The following is a 24,000-nucleotide window of genomic DNA, read 5'->3' as shown; positions in this document are numbered from 1 at the left end:
ACATGACTTGTTCTTGCGGTTAGCTGTGGAGGGAACTAGAGACATGCACAGGCGAAACAAAGATGTGTTCATGTAGCTAGCGTTGCAGTAGAATGTCTTTTGGGAGAAAGTGAAGAAGAGGATCCCTTGTATTCTTTGACACGAAGAATTCAGGACTGAAAGTGAAGATATTCTTCTGCTTGAAGTATCTCTGCTAAAAGAAAGTAAGTAAGTAAGAAAGAAAGAAAGAAAAAAAGAAAGTAAGAAAGAAGGCAAGCAAAAAGGGAGCCTGAACATCTATGCTTTGAGCCTGACAATTTTAAAACGAATAATATAGAACTGACAAAAACAAATTCTAGAGGAAGAGGGTCCAGTCGTTCCTCTATTCATCCAAAAGAAAGGACTTCATCTTGTGCAAAAAGGAAAAGGGTGCGCGTGATCGCTGACAGTTTTTGACGAAATTAAAGAAAGTAGATTTTTTTTAATTTAAAATTTTTTTTTAATTGCTTCAGTATGGGTGGTTGTGGTTTTTTTGGGGGAAGATGCCACAGCTGAAAGAAAGACCAAAAGGAACAGTGCCTGCTTTGTGATTGAAGAGAAGAAAGTGAGTGTGGCAAAACCAAAGGCTTCTTCCTGATTCTCAGCAGTTATTTGGCGCGAAGAATGAAGACAAAAGAAAGTAGGACTGCTTGATCCATGGTCTTCTGACACAAAAAATCCTGGTGCAGTAAGGGGAAAAATAATGACATCGAGGACCAAACAGGGGGCTTGATGGTCGCGCAGACAAATCCCGGAAACTGCAAACGATCTGGACAAGAGTTCTGCGTTTTCAGCCCTTCTTCTGTTGACCAGAAACGAAAGAGTGTGTGTGTGTGTATGGGGGGGGGGGGGGGGGGGGTTGGTGGTGGTGTGCTTTTACCCTAATTCCAAACGACCATTCTTATTTGCGACGTCAAGCACAATTCTACATTCTGAACTTTTGGATGGAGAGTGATGGGAGTCAAGATAGAGTGAAGGCCTGCAGTGGTTGGAATGTCTTCAAAGAACTTAGGCGAAGGACAAGGGGAAAATGGGAAAAAAGACGAAAACAAAATGAGGTACCAAAAGTTTGTAATCGTCGGTTTAGAAACACTCGAGTAAAAATAGTGTTAAAGCTTTCTGAAGTCACTTTTCATGAATCGCCAAGGGATTGGGTAGAATAGGAAAAAGTTTGAAAACAGAGTCAGTTGCCAAAAGTGTTTAATCGTCGGTTTAGAAACACTCGAGTAAAAATAGTGTTAAAGCTTTCTGAAGTCACTTTTCATGAATCGCCAAGGGATTGGGTAGAATAGGAAAAAGTTTGAAAACAGAGTCAGTTGCCAAAAGTGTTTAATCGTCGGTTTAGAAACACTCGAGTAAAAATAGTGTTAAAGCTTTCTGAAGTCACTTTTCATGAATCGCCAAGGGATTGGGTAGAATAGGAAAAAGTTTGAAAACAGAGTCAGTTGCCAAAAGTGTTTAATCGTCGGTTTAGAAACACTCGAGTAAAAATAGTGTTTTTCATGAATCGCCAAGGGATTGGGTAGAATAGGAAAAAGTTTGAAAACAGAGTCAGTTGCCAAAAGTGTTTAATCGTCGGTTTAGAAACACTCGAGTAAAAATAGTGTTAAAGCTTTCTGAAGTCACTTTTCATGAATCGCCAAGGGATTGGGTAGAATAGGAAAAAGTTTGAAAACAGAGTCAGTTGCCAAAAGTGTTTAATCGTCGGTTTAGAAACACTCGAGTAAAAATAGTGTTAAAGCTTTCTGAAGTCACTTTTCATGAATCGCCAAAAGATTGGGTAGAATAGGAAAAAGTTTGAAAACAGAGTCAGTTGCCAAAAGTGTTTAATCGTCGGTTTAGAAACACTCGAGTAAAAATAGTGTTAAAGCTTTCTGAAGTCACTTTTCATGAATCGCCAAGGGATTGGGTAGAATAGGAAAAAGTTTGAAAACAGAGTCAGTTGCCAAAAGTGTTTAATCGTCGGTTTAGAAGCACTCGAGTAAAAATAGTGTTAAAGCTTTCTGAAGTCACTTTTCATGAATCGCCAAGGGATTGGGTAGAATAGGAAAAAGTTTGAAAACAGAGTCAGTTGCCAAAAGTGTTTAATCGTCGGTTTAGAAACACTCGAGTAAAAATAGTGTTAAAGCTTTCTGAAGTCACTTTTCATGAATCGCCAAGGGATTGGGTAGAATAGGAAAACGTTTGAAAACAGAGTCAGTTGCCAAAAGTGTTTAATCGTCGGTTTAGAAACACTCGAGTAAAAATAGTGTTAAAGCTTTCTGAAGTCACTTTTTATGAATCGCCAAGGGATTGGGTAGAATAGGAAAAAGTTTGAAAACAGAGTCAGTTGCCAAAAGTGTTTAATCGTCGGTCCTTGTTTAGAAACATACAAGTAGAAATAAAGCTAATGGCCCAGGGTCTATGAAGTAACTTTTTCTCTGGATTGCCAGGGGATTGGAATAAATAGGAGAAAGTGAAAAACTGCCAAAAAAGTGTTCAATCTTCCATCCTTGTTCAAAAACACACGAGTATGGAGTCGTTGAAATGACAATTTATTCTGAACGACCGAGGGAATGGGAAAATTGGAGAAGTGGAACAGAATGAGCTCCTGGCACTTGGTAACTCTTCCGTCCTTGTTTAGAAACACAGGAACTGTCAGAGGTGCTCCCTTGAGGCGGGAGTCCCTTCTCTTCCTAGTTACTGACGATGTCTAGAGGGATAGGGCTTTGTGAAACTGTGTATTTGGATATAATTTTGCCACTCTTACCCAATCCCTCTCACTCGATTCCCTAGCTTCTGCACTGTCTTGCAATTTGGACTCCTTTATATTTCATATTGTGGTCAGGTTCTTACATAAAGCAATGGATCACTGTAATTCAGAAAGTTTCGCAAACAGCTAGCTCAATGTTCGTCAAAATTCCTTCTCGACGTTTTTGACATTTTTTTTGTCTTCTGTCTCAGCGATGAGGATTTAATTTTTTTTCTCTCTCTCTCGATCCCTATTTTTCTCCTAAGTGTACGTGGAAGGTCTTGTTTATCATTTTCAACAGTTGCCTCCTCTTAATAAGTTTGGGATTTTCAAAACTTTTTTTTTCTGTCTAAACATTATAGTGACTATTTTTTTCCCCTTATTATTCTTTTAACACTTTGGTGTGCTCAGTGAACGCCAAATATCTTTCTTTTTATATTTAGTCAAGTTTTGACTAAATATTTTAACATCGAGGGGGAATCGAAACGAGGGTATGGTGTATGTGTGTGCGTGTGTGTGTGTGTGTGTGTGTGTAGAGCGATTCAGACTAAACTACTGGACCGATCTTTATGAAATTTGACATGAGAGTTCCTGGGTATGAAATCCCCGAACGTTTTTTTCATTTTTTTGATAAATGTCTTTGATGACGTCATATCCGGCTTTTCGTGAAAGTTGAGGCGGCACTGTCACGCCCTCATTTTTCAACCAAATTGGTTGAAATTTTGGTCAAGTACTCTTCGACGAAGCCCGGGGTTCGGTATTGCATTTCAGCTTGGTGGCTTAAAAATTAATTAATGACTTTGGTCATTAAAAATCTGAAAATTGTAAAAAAAATTAAAAATTTATAAAACGATCCAAATTTACGTTTATCTTATTCTCCATTATTTGCTGATTCCAAAAACATATAAATATGTTATATTCGGATTAAAAACAAGCTCTGAAAATTAAATATATAAAAATTATTATCAAATTTTTTTTTTCGAAATCAATTTAAAAACACTTTCATCTTATTCCTTGTCGGTTCCTGATTCCAAAAATATATAGATATGATATGTTTGGATTAAAAACACGCTCAGAAAGTTAAAACGAAGAGAGGTACAGAAAAGCGTGCTATCCTTCTCAGCGCAACGAATACCCCGCTCTTCTTGTCAATTCCACGTGCACTGCCTTTGCCACGGGCGGTGGAGTGACGATGCTACGAGTATACGGTCTTGCTGCGTTGCGTTGCGTTCAGTTTCATTCTGTGAGTTCGACAGCTACTTGACTAAATATTGTATTTTCGCCTTACGCGACTTGTTGTATTTTCTAGAACAAGGACGAGGAAGTTAATATTTTTTCTTGTTTTTTTTTTCCTCCGCTACCACCCCTACCTCCTTCCCCTCCTGTATTCAACATTTTCCTTTTCTTTCATATTTATATGATTTTCCAAAAAATCTTTCCAGAACAAGATAGATGAAGCGATTTGTTCTTCTTCTTTTTGTGTGTGTGTGCATTTTCTACCCCCCCCCCCCCCCCCTCATCTTCTTCCCACCTCCTGTCCTACTGTCGTACCCGCTATTCTGTCCCCTTGATCTGTCGCATTTGATGTTGTGGTGCTTCGTGGCGCTGCATAGCGCTGCAGAGTGCCAGTGGGTGTGTTTCTGGGGGCACCGGCGGAAGAATGTCGAGTGCAGCGGGCTCACACAGACTTTCACGTCTCGTCTCATCCTGTCACACTTGCCGTTAATCCTCGTCCTTTGAACGGGAAACGGGAGGAATTGGAGGGGAGGGGAGGGGGGAAAATACGGGGAGAGGGAGAAAGTTTGAAAATGAAACGGAGGAACTGGGGGTAGGGGGCAGTAGGCTCGGGAGGGGGGGGGGGGGGGTTACAGATATATCTGTGTGGGTAGGAGTTCGTAAAAGTAGGAGGCAAGCACAGGAAGGGGGGGGGGGGGGGAGGGGGAGGGGGCGATTTGAGAAAAAAAGGAGGGAGAGGGGAGGAGACCGTTGTATAAACAGGTCTGTGAGGTGGGGTTTAGTAGCACGAGTGGGCAAACGAAAGCGGGGCGGAGGTGGGGGTGATTTGGGAGGAAAAGGCGAAGTTCAATACGAGGACAAGCCACTTGCCCCACATACATGCAACTTTTTTAGTTAAACATGCATGCACATAACTTTTTTGGCTTACACTTTCATGCAGAAACTCCACTTTTTTCAGCGACACAGCATTTCTTTGTTTTTCTCTTTACACTGTTCTCTTGTGCTGCTTCTTCGCTCCTTTTCTCTTTTTAGCAAAACTTATAAAACTTTACAGCCGAAAAGTCTTCTGGAATTGCTACTTTCTAGTGAAGTAATAATGTAGGAAACCCTCTGGCCATATGGGAGATATTTTTTTCCTTGTTTGTTCGTAGAGTTGTTTGTGACTTACTTCCCTCTGCCTGTTTTTTTTTGTCGGCGAGGCGCCCAGGAGAAGTTATATTTTTAAGGCTTTATTTTCAGCAACTGGGCCCTATTTGCAAATAGAAAGTAAGCTCCGTCGCGGCTTACAAGACTGAAAACGCAAAAACGAAAGCTCATTCCTATTTTTATTTGATTTGATTTATTTTATGTATTTTATTTTATTGCATTTTAATTTTGTTTACTGAGGTAATGCAGTGCATATGACTGTAACTTGTATTTGAAGTGGAAATCCCATAATACATGTCCTTTTCCTCCTCTTAGTTGTACCGAAGTTTGTGTTGCTTATTGGCCTTTAATTCTTGGCGATTCATCTAGGAGACAGAGATGTTTCCAGAAAGAAGAAATAATAACACATGTGTTGGCAATTTTCAGAAGGCGCCATCTTTCCCCCGCCGAGAAAAAGCTCACCAACTTTCCAGGAATGACCGTAATATCAAATATATTCTACTGCTAGAATATCTTTGGTATAATGTTCGCCGATTTTAAACAAATTCAGGCGTTTTGCCGACTTCCAACGTCAAATGTTACCCTTGAGCAAACATTACCAAAAAAAGACACCATATTTATGTCCCAAAGAATACACTTTTCCCTTTTTCTTGACGTTAAGTTTAACGGATCTCAGTTGTAACATCCACACAAAATGAAAATCTGAAATAACATTTATGTTATCAATATTGTATAATTGGAGAAAAAAGGGAAGTAAGCGCTCTTTGTGCATACGACACGTGCAATAGAGAGTAAGTGAGAGGTATGCGGATTCGGGAACAAATCTCTGGGTACCAGAGAGAACACGAAGCACTGACACGAGCAAGCGACTTTCATCCTCAACTTTCAATGTTCAAGTTTGTCAATACTGTATGATGTGTGTGTGTGTGTGTGCATACAGGTGCCCCGACGGACTTCGCACTGCAGAGACCTGTGTCTTTGCGCCATAGCGGTGCCATCACAGTCATTCCACTGGTGCCATCCTTTCCTGTTTTCTCCGAGCCATCTGGCGCGGTGTCTGGCAGTAACTGATACCCTCCTGCAGGATATAACTGCCACCTTCACGTACACTTTGCTCCCTGTCGTCTGCACGTCGCCCGAGTTCCCAGGGTGCCCTACCAGTGTCTGCATCCCGTTCCGCCACCACCACCTCCCCCTACCACAAGCAGGGAGTGGAGTATCTTTGCAAGAACTTCCTGACTCTTGAATTTCATGGCAACTTGCAGGCTTGTCATACAGCCACTGAAAGATGTGTAGCGTGACGTAGTGGGAGAATATCTTTGTTTCTGTATCATCAACACAGGAACTTTAAGTTTTTAGGGGGGTAGGGGTGTGTGTGTTTTGTTAGTGAAGATGTTGTAAATATGTATAGCATAGCGTAGCGGTATAACTGCATTCGTTTTGTAATCATCAAAAGCAAGAACCTGACATTTTAAAAGAAAAGTTTTGTGGGCGTAAGTTAAAAGATGAAAGATGTTGTAAAGATGTTGCAGAAGCGGAGTAGGAGAGTATCTTTGGTTCTTTGTAGTGGAACTAGTCACTTTAAACAGACGTTGCAAAGATGTTGTATCATAACATAGCGGGAGAATGTCTCACTCTCAGTATGCTGCCTGTGATACGTTTTCTCATTTTAGTTTTTGTTTATAAATCTTGAAGACTTCCTTCATGTTTATGAGATCTACTTACTAGATAAGTTATCTTACTTTTACAAACAGTAACCGAGATCGTCACAGAGGAACCCTTGGCACGACTGATTCCAAACCCCCAAAAGTATGTATCAAAATCAAAAGAACAAACGTGTGTGTGTGTGTGTGTTTATCTGTCTGTGTGTTTATTTGTGTGCGCGCGTTTTGTGTGCGTGTGTGTGTGTCTGTGTCTGTGTCTGTGTCTCTGTCTGTATGTATGTCTCTGTGTCTACATGTCTGTGTGTCTGTGTTTACTGTCAAAAGATTGGAGACACCGATCAAAAGCTTTCTTACAGCTGCTACAGCTGCTGCGAGCAGAGGGGGGAGGGGGGGGGGAGAAAAGTAAAGGGGGGTGTTAAAAGGATGAGTTTATAAAATATCCCATCGTTGCAAGATCAGGGCGTGGTGTGGGGAAAGTCGACCCCGGAAGGGTCAAAGGTCGTCGTGACGTAACCAAAACAAAGAAAGACGACTCTGTTGGCATTTCTTCAAAAAGGGCACTGTCTGTGGCTCTGAAGGAGCGCGCGAAAAACAGGTTTCTTCCTGTCAAGAGGAGCGATGGTTTCAAAAACCCACAACAAAAGAAAGATGACTCTTCAGGAATGTCTTGAAGAGGAACTGTTTCAGTTTTGAGGGACTCACAAACAGCACTTACAAAATCAGACTTACCCTGTCAGTGCCAGCAAGCTTCTTGTGAAAATACAAAAATTAGTGGTGCGCACTGCTTTTTGTATCACTTGTTCCACACACGCGCGTATCACTTTCACCGTCTCTGTGTTCGTTTCTAAATTTGTCACGACAGATGACTTGTTTTGAGAAAAAAAAATAGGCTCATTCAAGGAGAGGAAATTGTAAACTAACACTTACTTATGGCATGTGTCTTCACTTACACTGTCTTCTTATGACATGTGTCGGCAATGAACGCAGAACTTGCAAACATCAACGATTGGAGCTATGTGTTTTTTTCTTAGTTTCTTATTTTATTTTTTACTTTCCTTCTTTGTTTAATGTTGGATTATTTTTGTACTAATATATTCTCTCATATTTCTCTCTCCTTCGTTCCCTGGTTTTTATATTTAGTCAAGTTTTGACTAAATATTTTAACATCGAGGGGGAATCGAAACGAGGGTCGTGGTGTATGTGCGTGTGTGTGTGCGTGCGTGTGTGCGTGTGTGCGTGTGTGTGTGTGTGTAGAGCGATTCAGACTAAACTACTGGACCGATCTTTATGAAATTTGACATGAGAGTTCCTGGGTATGAAATCCCCGAACGTTGTTTTCATTTTTTCGATAAATGTCTTTGATGACGTCATATCCGGCTTTTCGTGAAAGTTGAGGCGGCACTGTCACGCCCTCATTTTTCAACCAAATTGGTTGAAATTTTGGTCAAGTACTCTTCGACGAAGCCCGGGGTTCGGTATTGCATTTCAGCTTGGTGGCGTAAAAATTAATTAATGACTTTGGTCATTAAAAATCTGAAAATTGTAAAAAAAAATAAAAATTTATAAAACGATCCAAATTTACGTTTATCTTATTCTCCATCATTTGCTGATTCCAAAAACATATAAATATGTTATATTCGGATTAAAAACAAGCTCTGAAAATTAAATATATAAAAATTATTATCCAATTTTTTTTTTCGAAATCAATTTAAAAACACTTTCATCTTATTCCTTGTCGGTTCCTGATTCCAAAAATATATAGATATGATATGTTTGGATTAAAAACACGCTCAGAAAGTTAAAACGAAGAGAGGTACAGAAAAGCGTGCTATCCTTCTCAGTGCAACGAATACCCCGCTCTTCTTGTCAATTCCACGTGCACTGCCTTTGCCACGGGCGGTGGAGTGACGATGCTACGAGTATACCTGCGTTGCGTTGCGTTCAGTTTCATTCTGTGAGTTCGACAGCTACTTGACTAAATATTGTATTTTCGCCTTACGCGACTTGAAGAGCAGTATCCACAAGTAGTTTGACTTTGACCAGCAAGAAGATTTAAGCCCTTCTGTTGACCGTGCTTTGTGTTATTTCATCATTTTTAACGTGGGACACAGTATTTCTGACTTGTCTTGATGACATTTCTTCTCTTATGTAGTACACGAGAGTGTAAATGGTAAGACAACTAGCTGATCCAATGCAAAATAAAGTACCGAACAGTATGATATAAACTTCAATACTAGAAAGTCGGGTTATCTACTATTTTAAGGCATTAATTTGGAGACACCTACCATGTTGTTCGTCTTGCGGGGGAACGAATTGGGTGTTGTTCCTGCGGTGGAAAAAACTAGGCGTGCCACCATCCACGGCGTGTATACGGTCTTGCTGCGTTGCGTTGCGTTCAGTTTCATTCTGTGAGTTCGACAGCTACTTGACTAAATATTGTATTTTCGCCTTACGCGACTTGTTTTTCTTCTTCTTGTTTATTGCTATTTTCGTCTCAGCGTGTCTACAAGTCTTGTGTCTACCATCTGCTGTACCGTACTGGCTAGCGAACCCCTTTCCCACATAGTCAGTCACGTCAAAACAAATACAGCATCGCAGTCATCTAAAGGTGGAGTGAAGAGGGTGAAGGGGATACGAGAACAAGAAAGGGGGGGGGGGAGAAGGAAGGAAGGCAAACCTGTGCATCACGTGCACATGCACCACTTGTTCTCCCCCCACCCCCTTTCCTCCCAGCATCCCTGACAGCGCGTCATGTTCTAACCGTCACGGTTCCCTGCCAACGGCAGTCGTCACCCTCGAGTGCCGCAGAAGACTTCGGTTCCCCCCCCCCCCCCCTCAACGTCGCTCGGCCAAAAAACAACCTCAACCGAGAGAAGGGAGGAGGGCAAATGAGAGTCACTCAAACTGAGGCCCCGCGCTACAAAGCTGCCATTGCGCGATTAAGTTGGTATACATTGCTGTGGTCGTACGGGTGTAAGAGCGAAAGGCAGAGAGTGCAGGCAGTAAAATACTAACAGAAAAGATATACATGTTGATGTATCGGGGAACGAATATTGTTGAACATAACATGAAGATTCTACATTTACGTATTATATGGGAAACTTGTTCAGGCGATCCTATGCTCTGCAAAACCAGTGTGTAATTTAAATGGGGAGCAGGGATTTTGCGTGCATTATTCTGATATCTTAAGAGTGTTTATGGGCAGAACTGGTGATGACTTCAAGATAGTATTTGCGGCATTCAGATGAAAACTGGTGTGTGTGTGTGTGTGTGTGTGTGTGTGTGTGTGTGTGTGTGTGTGTGTGTGTGTGTGTGTGTGTGTGTGTGTGTGTGTGTGTGTATGTGTGTGTGAAGGACACTACACCAGCACCATTTGAACGTTATATATATATATAATGGCTATGACTCATTCTTTGCGTATCATGCAATAATAGTTCATGCGTTAAAATGCAGCGTGAAGAAAAAAATAATGGATACTAACACCAGGCATTTTACCAATGCAACACTCTGAACTGAACGATTTTTGAACCGTTTTTGACATTACAAATTTGTGTTTGCAACACACACACTAGATGGGGGGGGGGGGGGGATAGAGATCAGTGTATGGACAGAACAAAGCAGGGAGAGAGAGAGACAGAGAGAGACAGACAGAGAGAGAGACAGAGAGGGGGGGGTGGCGGGAGGGAAAATGCACAGACAGACTGACAGACAGACAGACAGAGACAGTGTAGCCCACGATACACAAAAGTACAACACGACAAAAAAAGCACTTGGAGTGGGTCGGTGAATAAAAAAAGACAACACACCTCATACCAAAACAAAAACATAAAAAAAAGCAAACAAAAGCGCGGTATATCGATTATAAAACGGCTCGAATCCAAAACAAAACGAGCACGCGCAGTACAGAGCAGTGTGCGCGGCTCTAAAGTGAGGCAAAGCTGGAGCCAGCTAAACGAGCCATCAAGGCGGAATCGAACAACACCTGTTGCATGTGCCATCGAACGAGGATCAACCCGCAATACGCCGCACACCGATGACACGAGCCCCGCACGATCCTGACACTATCGCTCATCTTTCTGCTTTGAATTACTCTGATACCTGACAAATATTGCATCACAGGTCGGCTTGGAAGTGTTTTGAAAGTGTCAGAAGATTTGAGTGATTGGTTGATGAAAAAAACAAATTTATAAAATGTGCACATCAATACACCCATAATGATATTGATAACCCAAACTACACACATCCATACCCACACACTCATATACATATCCACCCACATACTCTCATTTTCTGTTATAATAATAAATACATTATGATTAATAATTATCGTTCATTGCTAGTCAACCTAAAATGTGGCTCAAAATAGGTTATGAAATTAAATATTAAATCAAATAAATAAATGTATATGGATAAATTTAAAAAAAAAACCACGGTAGATCCCGCATTTCTAACAAACCAACAGGATTTGATACCAGCTTTGAGGTGGAAATGCTATAATGTGCAGAGGTTTTACTTTTTCTTCGAATAAAAACGAATCTTTTTAACGTTCCATAACTGATGAACACAGTTATTGTTGTCTGTCTGTTTAAAGTGTCTTTCTCTGCCCCCCCCCCCTCCCTCTCTCTCTCTCTCTCTCTCTCTCTCCATTTTATCTTTTTTTTTTGTGCTTTTATTTTTACATTAAATTTTCTTTGGTTCATACATTACGCCAACAGGGTAAACGTGGAATAAGTTTACTGCTAAAAGATAGAAAAGAAGAAAAACAATCATTTGCATTCTAATGCCAGAATGTGTGGGGCAAAATAAAGGCATTACTTCGTTGTCACCAGAATACTTCTTTTAAAGCGCAGCTCAAACACACAAAAATTAAGGGTGGAAAATAATTTCTCAAAAACCAAAATATTTTTGTTCGTAAAGTGACTATTCTGTAACTGACCTCAATCGATGAAATCGACTGTATACGGCAAATGCGCATTACAGTTGTGTGGAGCGAAGTATTTGGAATTTGAAAGCCAAGTGTCACTATCATCCCGCCACTTCCCAATATTACTTTTCCCCGACTAGAAACTGACATGTGATGTCAACCCTGGCTAAAATATATGTCCCTTAGTGTTGTATTAATGATAGGAGAGGAGACCACCCAGCGTTGCCTGCGATGTTCGTTTGCATGTTTGTCAGTGGAGTGTGTGTTCGTGCGCGCGCGTGCAGTGTGTGTGTGTGTGTGTGTGCGCGTGCGTGCGTGCGTGTCCATTACGGGGGACAGAGAGAGAGAGACAGAAAGAGAGAGACAGAGGGAGAGGGACGGACAGAAAAGAGACAGACAGACAGACAGAGAAAAGCGGCACTGAACTGCAACAAACGAAAGTCATTCCACCCTTCCCTTCAGGAGGGGTGAGGCGGAGAAAAAAGGGAGCCAGGGGAACAGACTGTTGAAGTCGTCAACGCCACAATGTACAATGGCTTTTTCACACCGAAAAATGCGTTCCCAGGCCTCGCTAATTCTTTGCCAAATCTCTTAAATTGGAATGCCTTCGACAACTCCTCCCCTAGCTGTTCCCGCTGGGTGACTCGAGAAAATCGTAGCAGAGACCCTGCCGTTCTTGTTCATTGTTCAACATTATAGCCGTGAGCGGTCAAGCGGAGGAAAATGAAGTAAATGTCGAAGTAGTGTCTTTATTTACACTGCCTTTAGGTAAATATTTCTGTAAATTCTGTAACAGGGAAAGCCCAATACGCCAACTGACATTAATCCGTCAGAAAAACAATGGGTGTAAATGTAACGGCGTCGTTCTCAGAGCTGACCCCTATGTGGTAAACCCAGATGACGTTCAAATATTCACACTGCCCGCACCTAGGCACAGACATAGAAATAGTACTCTTTCTATGTCTGTGGCACCTAGGCCCTGCGGTCCCAAAACTGAGTTCTGCGCAACCAATAACTAAAGCAGTAGAAAAGAGGCTATGGTGATAAAAAAAAAAAAATAATTATGCCCGGAATGGATTCTTCTTCACTCGATTGCATCCTCTAACCGTACCAAGCAAGTACGAAAAGAATGCATAATAAACATTAAAAAAAACATAACCTCTCCCCCCCCCCCCCCCCCCCCGCCCTCTCACAAATGAAATAAGAAAAATAAACAGGAACAAAATAAAACCATTGAAAAACACACCATTCATTGACTTCGGTTTACATAACCTACACATCAAAATATGGAGGGTGGAAAACTAAAATTATGGTGTAGTCCACATAAAAAACCCGTTGCACTTGTACTTTACTTTCGAGAAAATAATACAAAACACCTTAAAAACAGGATATAACCCCAAGCAAAAAGAAATCAGAAAGGAGGAGAGAGAGGACCTTCGAGTGCTGCGCGAGACGAAAAATGGTAGGTAAAAAAACAACGAAAAAACATAATTTTACAAGGAGGGGAAGGGATGTTTGACTTCCATCCTGGAAGCAACAAGTCGGGAGGTCGGTCAACTCTCATAGCATTAGCACTGCGGCGCCAAGTCCCCATCGGAGGAAACTGAGGCGTCCCGTGTCAGTTGCCCGAGACACATTCAGAAAACTGTCAATAACATTGCAAAAAAAGCATAACTACACTCACCAAACTTGATTCACATCTTTGCTGACACGTAGTACGAATTAGTCCCACATCAGGAAAAGCACATCCAATGGAAATTTGAAGGAAAAACAATAAAATTCCTCGTAGGGGCTTCATGGTGCGTACGTTCTGTTAGCTCGCCATAGTGAAAACTGTGGGAAAGTTGAGCAGCCGGCAGTCCACACTATCGCTTCCTCGCGCTGATTGGTTAGTCTCAAAGAACATATCGTCTGCTACCGTCGCCGTCTGCTACGCGCGCGCTCGACATCGGGAAATAAGGACTCAAAACAAAAATGCCTGGGATACCTATCAAAATCTATTAAGACACACATCTGGGCACCAAGGACACCGATCAACTTAAGGGCCTTGCATCTGTCGCTTCTGTTTGTCGATCAATATAAGCGCCCTAAAAGCCATCGAATCAAACTCCGCTGCTCGTGCGCACGTGGATTTGGATGTTTTGGGTAGAATACTATTTTAAACGCCATTTTCGCATCCAATATGAACACAATTTTGTTTTTTTTATTTCATTTATTAATTTAGATAAACAGTGTTTTATTGCCAAACGTGTTTAGAATGTGTTTTTTCACGGATAAAACTTCCGTATACGAAACGAATCTAGTACAGCTCTTTCAAAGTAGCAGACGTTTGCAAACATGGCTGCCACGCTGTCTTTCCGATGGCTGGAATTATTAGAGAAGGAATTCGACAAAGCATTTGTCGATTTAGATCTTCTGCTTGGAGAAATCGATCCTGACCAATGTGAATTAACGTTCGAAGGCCGCCAGAAGATGACGGCTTTGAGTGCAGCTTTTGCACAGCTGAGCCACAAAGCGCAGACAATTTTCCAGTGTAACGCCAAACTTGAGGTAAGATACCGTACGACAAGTAATATTTGGCAAGGAAATCGATAGTTAAGGTGATCAGACGTAGTTTATATGCGTGCTGTTACTTTGGGGCATGTGGACACGACATGTGAAATACTTTTTTTTTCGTTTGTGTACGCCTTTTCTGCATCGGCTTGACGTGGCAACTGGCATCGTCTGTAACTTACTGTAACTGTAACACTAACACTATAACAGTGTAAGTGACGTACACGATACTTGATAGTCATACTCATTGTGCCCTCGTGATGCACAATTCTACAGAGCAGTTTTATCAAGGCATGATCATTCCCTGTTGGTTGTAAGGTGATATATGTGCAATCATTGCCACAATACTGAACACGTAAGATTTTACTCTGTTGTTTAGTTTAGTTTGGCCATGGAGCTTACTCCTTAGCCAGTTAATACTATTAATAGGGTACTGCTAGCGTTATTACTTACGCTGAAGGGGTCTATGTCGACTAAAAAAAGGGACGATTCCCTGTAGGTGCATTTTCTGAAGGCGTTTTTTCCTGAATACTGGGAACGCGCACTGGCTACACACACTCCGAGTGTATACAACTAGAAGATTCTGCCCCCTGCTATACACTCTGACGTTAACTTCCAGTCGTGAAGCGAATTTGCCATTCGACGCCACTTTGCAATAGAAACGCAGAGCCGTTGATTATCAGAGAGTACCAAAAGAAAAAAAAAAATCTGATGCTTCAAGGCCTTTAGGCTTTACTGTGTAACATCTAGATTAAATTATCGGAGTGTATAAAAGATCAGCGAAACGCATCAACACAGAGTGTCATTTAAAGCCATTTTGCTAAGAGACGCTTCACTTTTGTGACAACCACACACAAAAACAAACACACACAAAACTGATGCTACATAGTTTCATGTGTGTGTGTGTGTTTGGTTTTTGTGTGTGATTGTCACTAGAGTACACAGCAGTTTATTGTCGGAGTTTGGAACACACTTGCTGTGTGTATCGACCTAGAAGTGTTTGTATACTATGTGAGTGTACATTATTGCACTCCAAAAAAGTGATGGCGGGACAGGGATGGCCAAATCGTCCACCCGGTCGCCAGGGGCGAGTGAAAAATCCGCCGGGCTAGTAGAAACCGCCGAGCAGCTCGCCCGGTTGACAAGTTAAAATTGTGCTAAAAAAACATTTTGGCTGAACAATTGAGTTTCAATCATGCATACTATTGCTGTGTTACATGTTTTATGGTGTGTTTCGGGCTAGTAGAACTTCTGGCAGGCTTATAATATTCTTGAAGTTACTAGCCCGGCTGGCGAGTAAACATTTTAAGATTTGGCCATCCCTGCGGAAGTCAATACATCCAAATGATTTTCATTGGCTAATTCCTAACGACTTGTAAGGGCGCATGTTATTGGCCTAGGGTTGTAACAGAGTTTTTCATTGTCTGAGTGTATACAGGCCTACCGATCCTGTGTACACTCGGAGTGCGTGTCGCGTTTACCTACAGGAAATACCCCCAGGTGTATTCCCTGTAGTAGGCGAGTACGATACCGCTCTGTCTCTTGCCAAGTACGTGACTGCCGTTACCTAATTAAGATTACCCACGTCTTCCTTCCCCTTCAAAAATAGTGGTTTGACAGGGGAATCTTGTAGAATGTAGTTCTTTTTTCCGGCGCCAACTTTTGCAGTCACGATATATCTGTCCTTAGCCTTTGTCATTTCCATGGCTTCACATTTTTGTTTCCCTCTGAAATTCTCAAGATCATCCTGTCAAACAGGTATTCTGTTTTCAATTTCATCGCTGGTACTCTCGTCCATTGAATCACTTTCACTCTGTAAGCTTGAAGTAACTCCATTGCGTATAACGGAAGGGAAAGGACTATGGAATGCTATGTCGTTATTGCGAGTAATTATTTTAGCTGCATTTTCTTTCATTTAGTTATTCATTTCAACTGTTTTCAATAAAAATTGCAAAACAGATTCGAATTTCTAAGAAATACATACATGTACCAAAAAGGATTGAAAAACATCAAATTCACCCGATGTCGCTTTGCATCATGTGACTTTCAGCAAGATTGGCGAAACGCTTCAGGCAATTAATGCACCTAGATCTATGTATTCTCTGACACATGCAGGGAAAATGCGTACAAGGAATCCACCTACAGGGATTCCACCCACTTTTGGTCAAGATAGACCCCTTCTGCATTACTTAGGCCTAAAAAAAAAATAGGTGTGGTTACGGTAACCCGACCTACCCTATTTTTAGGGGCCGATCCTATAACTTTTTATTACATTTGTCAAAAAAAACAAAAAAAAACAGTGCAAAAAACGCAATGAAAGCGAAAGCGCCCGTGTCGCACACTTATTTCCCTGTCAAGTAGGTTTAATTTGTACACATTAGAAAAAAAAGTTAAAAAAAAAAAAAAAGTGATTGCCTACCTACCTACCCTATTTTTTTTGGCTATGTTACCGTAACCACACCTATTTTTTTTTTTGGCCTTAGTACAGTCACACCGATGTTGACACGCAATGATGGCAGTCAATTTCTCTCAGGAATATTGTTGTATGAGAATGTTATTTTGTCCTATATGTACTGAGAAAACAAACAAAACCCTATGAGTATGATGTCAGTTTGGCCAGTTAAAAGCACAACCTTTCCATGGGTTATTCTCAGTGCTCCCCAAAGTGCACGTCCCTGCGTCCTTTACGCACTAAAAGCCAAAAACTCATACCAGAAATTTGAGGAGGGGGTCCCGGGACACACTAAACCTAAAAAGAGTGGGTCCCAGGACGCACTATTCATTATTGTGCATACCCTAGGTCGCTGAAGTCGTTAGCTTAGTTTGGTGCCAGCACCAGTGCCAATTTCACACAGGAACAACATCGAAAAGGAGGCTGATAGAGATGTTGCTGTGCTTGGCAATGCTCTGGATGCTGGCGCAAAAGCTCATCGCATAACTTCAGCTGTGAACGAACACATTCATTTTTGAATTAGCACTGCTCTCATGGGTTTGAAATAAAAACTGGGCAGCCAAAATGACATTAACTCTGGTTATAAAAACCCAAGCATCGCATAATTTAGGTACGACTGCAAGGGTTCAGTAGTTCATGAACCTAGGAGACCAATGGGAGCAGAGGTAATTGGTGTGTATGGGCAGGCTCACTAAGAAATGAAGACAAGAAAAAAATGTCTTTAAAGGATGAATTTAAACTCTCCAAGCACAAACACACACTCTCTCTCACACTCACTCTCTCTCGAACACACGAACACACACACACACACACACACACGTGTGTGTGTCTCTTTATTTGAATGTGTGAACAGTTCATGGGTCACAAGACCAACTCCCAAGGCTAATAAAAGGGTATTTCAATTGTATTTCAATGCGTCTACTGATCTCTAGAGACAGACCATGACCGGTGACAGACACACACCCTAAAACTCAGTACGAAGTAGTAGAAAATACAGCTTAAAGGCGTTATTGAATAGATAAAAGTTACCGTATTTGACGGACTACAAGCCGCGACTTTTTTTTTTTAAAATCGCATTGCGGCTTATAAAAAGATGCGGCTAAAACGTTACCTAAACTTGAATAGCATTCACATAATGGAAGTCGCCGCGGATTTTCATTTCGCTCGATTAGCGATTACTGGTACTTTATTAGCTCTCTACTCAAGACTCGGCGCTTTTCTCTTTCTTTCGTGAATCTTCGTTTGTCAACAAGTCGTCGTGACAAGATAGCGTACAGAGAAACACCGGATGTATCAGGATCTCGCGCGCGCGCGAGATTTCGTTTTTTTGTGTCTCGCGATAGTTGGAGGAGCGAGAGCCGCCATGTTGTGTTTTCGTCTGCTCGAAATGTGTGCAAAAGTCGTAAATCATCCCAAAAAAGCTTATTCCATGCGGGACAACATGTGTGTGTTGGTTACAAATTGTGTGTGTGTGATATTTTTCTTCAAACTTTTTCACTTTTCTTCTTTGTTTCACTTGTTTATTCTCGGAGCCGATTTCGCCAAATACCGTACTTTCGTTTGCCTGGTTGTTTTGATTGATTGACACGATCTGATTATATTTTTTTCGACGGCGGCTAATATAGTGACGCGGCCTATACGTGGCTCGTCCCAATTTTTTTGTTAAGTTTTTGTTATAAAACGGTGCGTCTTGTAATCCGTCAAATACGGTAGTTTTTACCTGGAGTTGGAGGAAGAAACTGGAGAAAAAACCCACACATTTGGTTCTGTAATGATGAAGCAAAATGTGCACAGGTGCATTGGGTAGTCTACAGGCTGTTAGTTAAGTAGTTAAGTCGATGGAGCGGAAAAGAGAGGGGACTGCCCCATTGAGCTACTGATTGTGACCTACTTTTGGTGAGACTGAAGACCTATTCCTGTGGTAAACTAATCCTATAACTTGTATAAGAAACAGAACAACTGTACATGTATACAATCGTATGTGGGCATATGTCGGTTTGAAAGCTTTCTTTTCAAGGCTTTATACATGCGTGCATGTACACACAGACTCACACATGAATGCATACAAGCTAACGCACTAGTGAACGGATAACCACACACAAGCTTTGAAATTGCCACCTGTTGAGCCTCAAATCCATGTGGTCAATGCCCCTTCTAACACTCTGAGGACAATCTCTGGTAAACAAGTTAAAATGTAATGTGTATTATCAGGTCGTTTGTCCCTTTTGGCAAACAGAAGACAACCTTAGGGAAGAGTTGTCTGCTGGCTAAAAGGCATCTCGATGTGTTAAAAGCATGCAGGTGGTGCCAGGAAAATCCATCAGTGTGAAACATGTGTAACTGTAAGTACAAGCTCAGTCCAAGGGGAAGAAAAGTTGTAAACAGCTGTCAGCATACTGTATGCATATTGAGATAATTGTGTTTGAGCTTAATTGGAAATCCAGAAAAGCAAGTTGTAGTGAAAACCCTCTGTGCAGCATCTGTTGTGCTGAGTGAATGTGTCTATCTTATTCTTAACATTAGTCATTACCTTTTACGCTGTGCAAACATGTTCAGGGGGTTATGGACTTGTGACTAGTACATCACTACAGACTAGTACATCACTACAGACTAGTACATCACTACAGACTAGTACAGTGCAACCCCCCTTTTAACTAAGACCCCCCAATTTAAGGCTTCCTCCATTTAAGACCCTGTTTTCTGAGATATTTTGTTCATAGCCTCTTTTAGTCCTGATTTTCTCAGATGTATAAAGGTCTTGAATGGCGGGTTCTACTGTATGTGTTGAGTGACATACAGGATTTATTGCTTGATCAGAGCAAGAACAGACTAGTTGACATCTTTAAAGGTGGTCGTCTACATTATTGCTTTTTTTCAATAATCTTATGGTTAGATTTCGCTAAAAAGTTATGTCAGATGATGAATGAACCATGGGGAAAAAAGTTATAGAAAAAAACATATTTAAAAAATAAGATTTGATTTTTGGGTAGCGTGACTCACGCTTCCAATATTTTGTTTTCTGTTTGGTGAGAACATGTGCTTTGCCTAAAAATACTGACCAATCAAATTCATGTCACTATGCTTATAGCCACGCCCAAACAAGTGCAGCAACAGTTTTACACTGGAGCGCTGTCCACGCTTTTTTTTAAACGCACGAAATGCACGGGATTTGAGAGGAGTTTTGCGCTTGGCATTTTCCAAATAAGGATATCCTACTATGAGTACAACGCTGGAATACTACAATGAATTTTCAAACGGCTACACTGGCTTCGTCTTTCCTGATCGAAAGGGGGTGTATTGTTGATATTTGCTCTGCATTTTAATGGTCAAATGGCGATTTCGGTATAAAAATGTAGACAAGGACCTTTAATAGTGAATACACATCGATAGCCTCTCTGGCCTTCATGCACTTACATTCATTAAGACCATAGAGCTTGGATCCAAAGAAAGCGTTATTGAGGATTAAAAAATAATTTTGTCAGCCAGTGGTATTTGGCTAATGCCAAATGGTATAAATGCAAACTAGATCTGAGCAACAGGATCTGTTCACGCCCATCCCAGGGAAGGACACCATATATGGCTGTCCAACTCCAAGATACAGAAATAAGGTTAATGATGCAGGTTGAAAATAAACTAAAATGGTCAACGTGATGAAGATTAGATTGAATGTGAAATCTGTTGTTGTTGGTGTTGTTGGTGGTGGTGGTGGTGGTGTTGTTGTTGCTGCTGAAAATGTCCCGCAATCAAAATAAAGAAATCAAAACAGATTATCGTCTGTTGGTAACATAGTCCGATTTTAAGTGCAGTACTGATATTAATGCGAGTTGACTGTCTTAAAAATGTGTGCTACGGGTTAATTGTCTTCATCATAAGGTTGCCTGTGTGGAACTACACAAAACCTTGGAACTCAGTGACGAATTAACGAACTTGACATATTCAGACGTCGACTTACGATGCAAAAGTTTCCTTCTCTGCACCCGGCATGTAAGGGCAGATAACTCGTTATTGACGTGCTAACGAAAGGTCACTCGTTGCCGGCAGGCTTAAAATGTTCCGTTATCGACTGACCAGCGGCGTGCAGGGAATACCGCACCCACCGCTGTCTATAAAGCCTGATCAGTGCTCCTTCCCCCACCCCCACCCTCATGTAATGGTGTAAGCCCGGGGCATTGCTTCTAACGACTGCCTTGTAATTGTATGACCGTTGGCATCATCACAAGGAGTTTGGGTCTGAAAGATTTCATCGAGGTCTTCAATAATGGCAGAAAATGTATGTGTTTGTGTTCGCTTTTGCCCAGTCATCCGCAAAGGGATGCCTCAAGGCAGGTAAAATGTAATGTGTATACAGTACGCATAATTTTATAACATCAAAGATGATTTTGAAACCAAGTTATTTTTTTGTGTATTTATGGGAGCTTAATTTTTTTTAGTAATAACATAAACGTATTTGTATGGTATGCCCCTGCTCTTGGCAGAGAAAACTTATATATACGTTATATCTTCGGAGCACGTTTTGTGTTTGCAAAATGGAACCGCATGACAATCCGCCCTTCAACTGCTTTACCCGCGTAGTTTGAACAGCAGACACAGTAAGGTTTCCCTCCACCACTAATCTTCTTCTCTCGTTCAGCCAATTTGGACGTAAACAAAACAACCGGAACTACCCGCCGACAGCGCCGCAGGCTATGTCAGGGACGGACAACTTATCACTTTCGTTTTGAGACAATGCTATACATGTATCGATCTGGATTGAGTCACCCACAGCGTTATGTTGAATAAGACCTGGCTTAAGCATGGGGCGGGGATATAGCTCAGTTGGTAGCGCGCTGGATTTGTATTCAGTTGGCCGCTGTCAGCGCGAGTTCGATCCCAGGTTCGGCGGAAATTTATTTCACAGAGTCAACTTTGTGTGCAGACTCTCTTCGGTGTCCGAACCACCCCCCGTGTATACTACATTGGGTGTGCACGTTAAAGATCCCACGATTGACAAAAGGGTCTTTCCTGGCAAAATTGCTTAGGCACAGTTAATAATTGTCTACCATACCCGTGTGACTTGGAATAAGGCCGTGAAAGGTAAATATGCGCCGACATGGCTGCAATCTACTGGCCGTATAAAATTTCATCTCACACGGCATCACTGCAGAGCGCCTAGAACTGTACCCACGGAATATGCGCGATATAAGCCTCATTGATTGATTGATTGATGACAACTAACGAATTCCACCACGAAAGTGCATGCATCTAGTCACGATTTTTTCGCGTCTAACTCCCAAATCGTCATTAAAGTTCCAAGTTAAAAGCTGAATTACGTAGCATTTGAAGTGATTTTATTCAGCCCTTTGACGGGGAGTGTTCCTTCAGTAGTTACTTGTGGTAGTGACTTTGAGCCGTTAGTTGCCAGTTGCAAGTTTCTGAAGGAATCATTTCCACTCTGCTGATCGGTGTGTTTGTGAAGGATGAAATTTATATTCATGAATCTTATCTGGGTGTGGTCTTAAAGTGATTGAATTCTTCCTCCCTTTGGAGGAATCCTTCTTTTTAACCCTTCTGATACTCAGTTCGATATGTGAAGTCGGACACGTTTCATTTATGTTGACAACCGGCACGGTTGGCCTAGTGGTAAGGCGTCCGCCCCGTGATCGGGAGGTCGTGGGTTCGAACCCCGGCCGGGTCATACCTAAGACTTTAAAATTGGCAATCTAGTGGCTGCTCCGCCTGGCGTCTGGCATTATGGGGTTAGTGCTAGGACTGGTTGGTCCAGTGTCAGAATAATGTGACTGGGTGAGACATGAAGCCTGTGCTGCGACTTCTGTCTTGTGTGTGGCGCACGTCAAAGCAGCACCGCCCTGATATGGCCCTTCGTGGTCGGCTGGGCGTTAAGCAAACAAAAAAAATAAATTATGTTGACGCAGTAAGCAAGCAGCGCCATGGTCATGTAAGAAGCATTGCCTCTCTTATGTCCACTCAGGGATAAGAAAATCTCTGCAAATCTTGGATTGTTTTCTCCTAATTTGGAAACCTTGCAAACCATTTGTCATTTGTTTTGGCTGTGTTTCCATTCTCCTCTGTGCTTTACCCTCCAGGCTCAGTAAAATGCGATAATGTAGCTGCGCGTACGGAGTTGAGTGAAAATCGTGTTCTGAATTCAGCAGCGTATTCACGATCGTCGTGAGTTCTGAAGCACTCAGATTCGAAGAACGGCTTGTTTTGAAAATGTTCCCAGCCAATTTGGGTTGGAAAGTCGGACATCGAGACAAGCACAAATCGGAGAAGACCAGGCTGGAATTGAAGACCGAAACCCCTAAGATATATATATGAGGAAGCCTTTCTCCGTCTCTTACAAAACCTCCTGTCTTGACGATGGTGTGTGTGTGTGTGTGTGTGTGTGTGTGTGTGTGTGTGTGTGCGTGCGTTAGTTAGAGAGAAAATGGGACAGAGAGAGAGAGAGAGAGAAAGAGAAAATGGGAGAGAGAGAGAGAGAGAGAGAGAGAGAGAGGGGGGGGGGGGGGTGGCAGACGGAAGCCACATTTCTGCAGACAGCCTAATCTAGGGTGCATTTGTATATATATCAGCAAGTTCGTGTTTTTCTTTTCGTGTTTGTTACTGCTGTTAGTTTTCTTCAATACAAAGTTTTCAACGGTGTCCCATGCAAGGCACGTCCGAAGGGCGCTGACATGGATTTTAGGACAACCAGCCCTTAATACAATCATGCAGTTCTTGATCATTATGTTTCTTCTTGTCAAAGAATACAAGAAATTTGTGTTTTTTTTTTTTAACAAAGCTCGTATTGTCGGCGTGTCATGACAAATAATAGAGTGCAAAACCTCTAAGGTTTTATTCCGGGATGTCTCCCCCCCCCCCCCCCCCCCCCCCCCCCACCATTTGGACAAGATTTTCAAATGTTTTAAGGAGATCAAAATAGTTCTTCTTTCATAATACCAAATGTTCAACAGTGGTTCCTTTTGTCTTGGGGTTTCTTCTTGTTCTCGTTCTTCTTTTACACTATAGAATACTCAGTTTTCAACTTTAGCAAACAATAGGTTTGTCTTATCGGTGATGGTCATTTGAGCGTCAACTATGACATTTCTATTTAGTGTTGCCTGTGATCTCCAGTGCAGCACAGCCTACACTAGTCCTTGCATCTTTCCCGTCACGACTGAAAGGGTTAATGGGTTTGAGAGATTTTTCTCCCTGGCTGCGCTTGAAGAGAAGATTGGATCCCTGGTTGCGGCCAGCTCTTTGGGAGAATAACTTGGTTTTGTTGACTTTATTTGTT

General features: G+C 41.7%; 2 protein-coding genes across 2 annotated transcripts in view; one reads left to right on the top strand and one right to left on the bottom strand.

Annotated features, from left to right (window-relative positions):
* The window catches only part of LOC138961778 (proto-oncogene tyrosine-protein kinase ROS-like), a 230,927-nt gene extending 217,213 nt beyond the window's left edge, over nt 1-13,714 (bottom strand). Inside the window, exon 1 of the mRNA XM_070333450.1 lies at nt 13,404-13,714. Coding sequence (XP_070189551.1) covers nt 13,404-13,517 — 114 coding nt within the window. The 5' untranslated portion in view covers nt 13,518-13,714. The remainder of the gene's footprint in view (nt 1-13,403) is intronic.
* A 333-nt stretch (nt 13,715-14,047) lies between these two features.
* The window catches only part of LOC138961790 (Golgi-associated PDZ and coiled-coil motif-containing protein-like), a gene marked incomplete in the record, with an annotated part of 73,797 nt that continues 63,844 nt past the window's right edge, over nt 14,048-24,000 (top strand). Inside the window, 1 exon segment of the mRNA XM_070333466.1 lies at nt 14,048-14,269. Coding sequence (XP_070189567.1) covers nt 14,057-14,269 — 213 coding nt within the window.

Source organism: Littorina saxatilis, linkage group LG3 (genome assembly GCF_037325665.1).
Source record: "Littorina saxatilis isolate snail1 linkage group LG3, US_GU_Lsax_2.0, whole genome shotgun sequence".
Lineage (NCBI taxonomy): Eukaryota > Metazoa > Mollusca > Gastropoda > Littorinimorpha > Littorinidae > Littorina > Littorina saxatilis.
The sequence above is the reverse complement of the archived record's forward strand: the minus strand, read 5'-3'. Positions and strand labels throughout refer to the sequence as shown.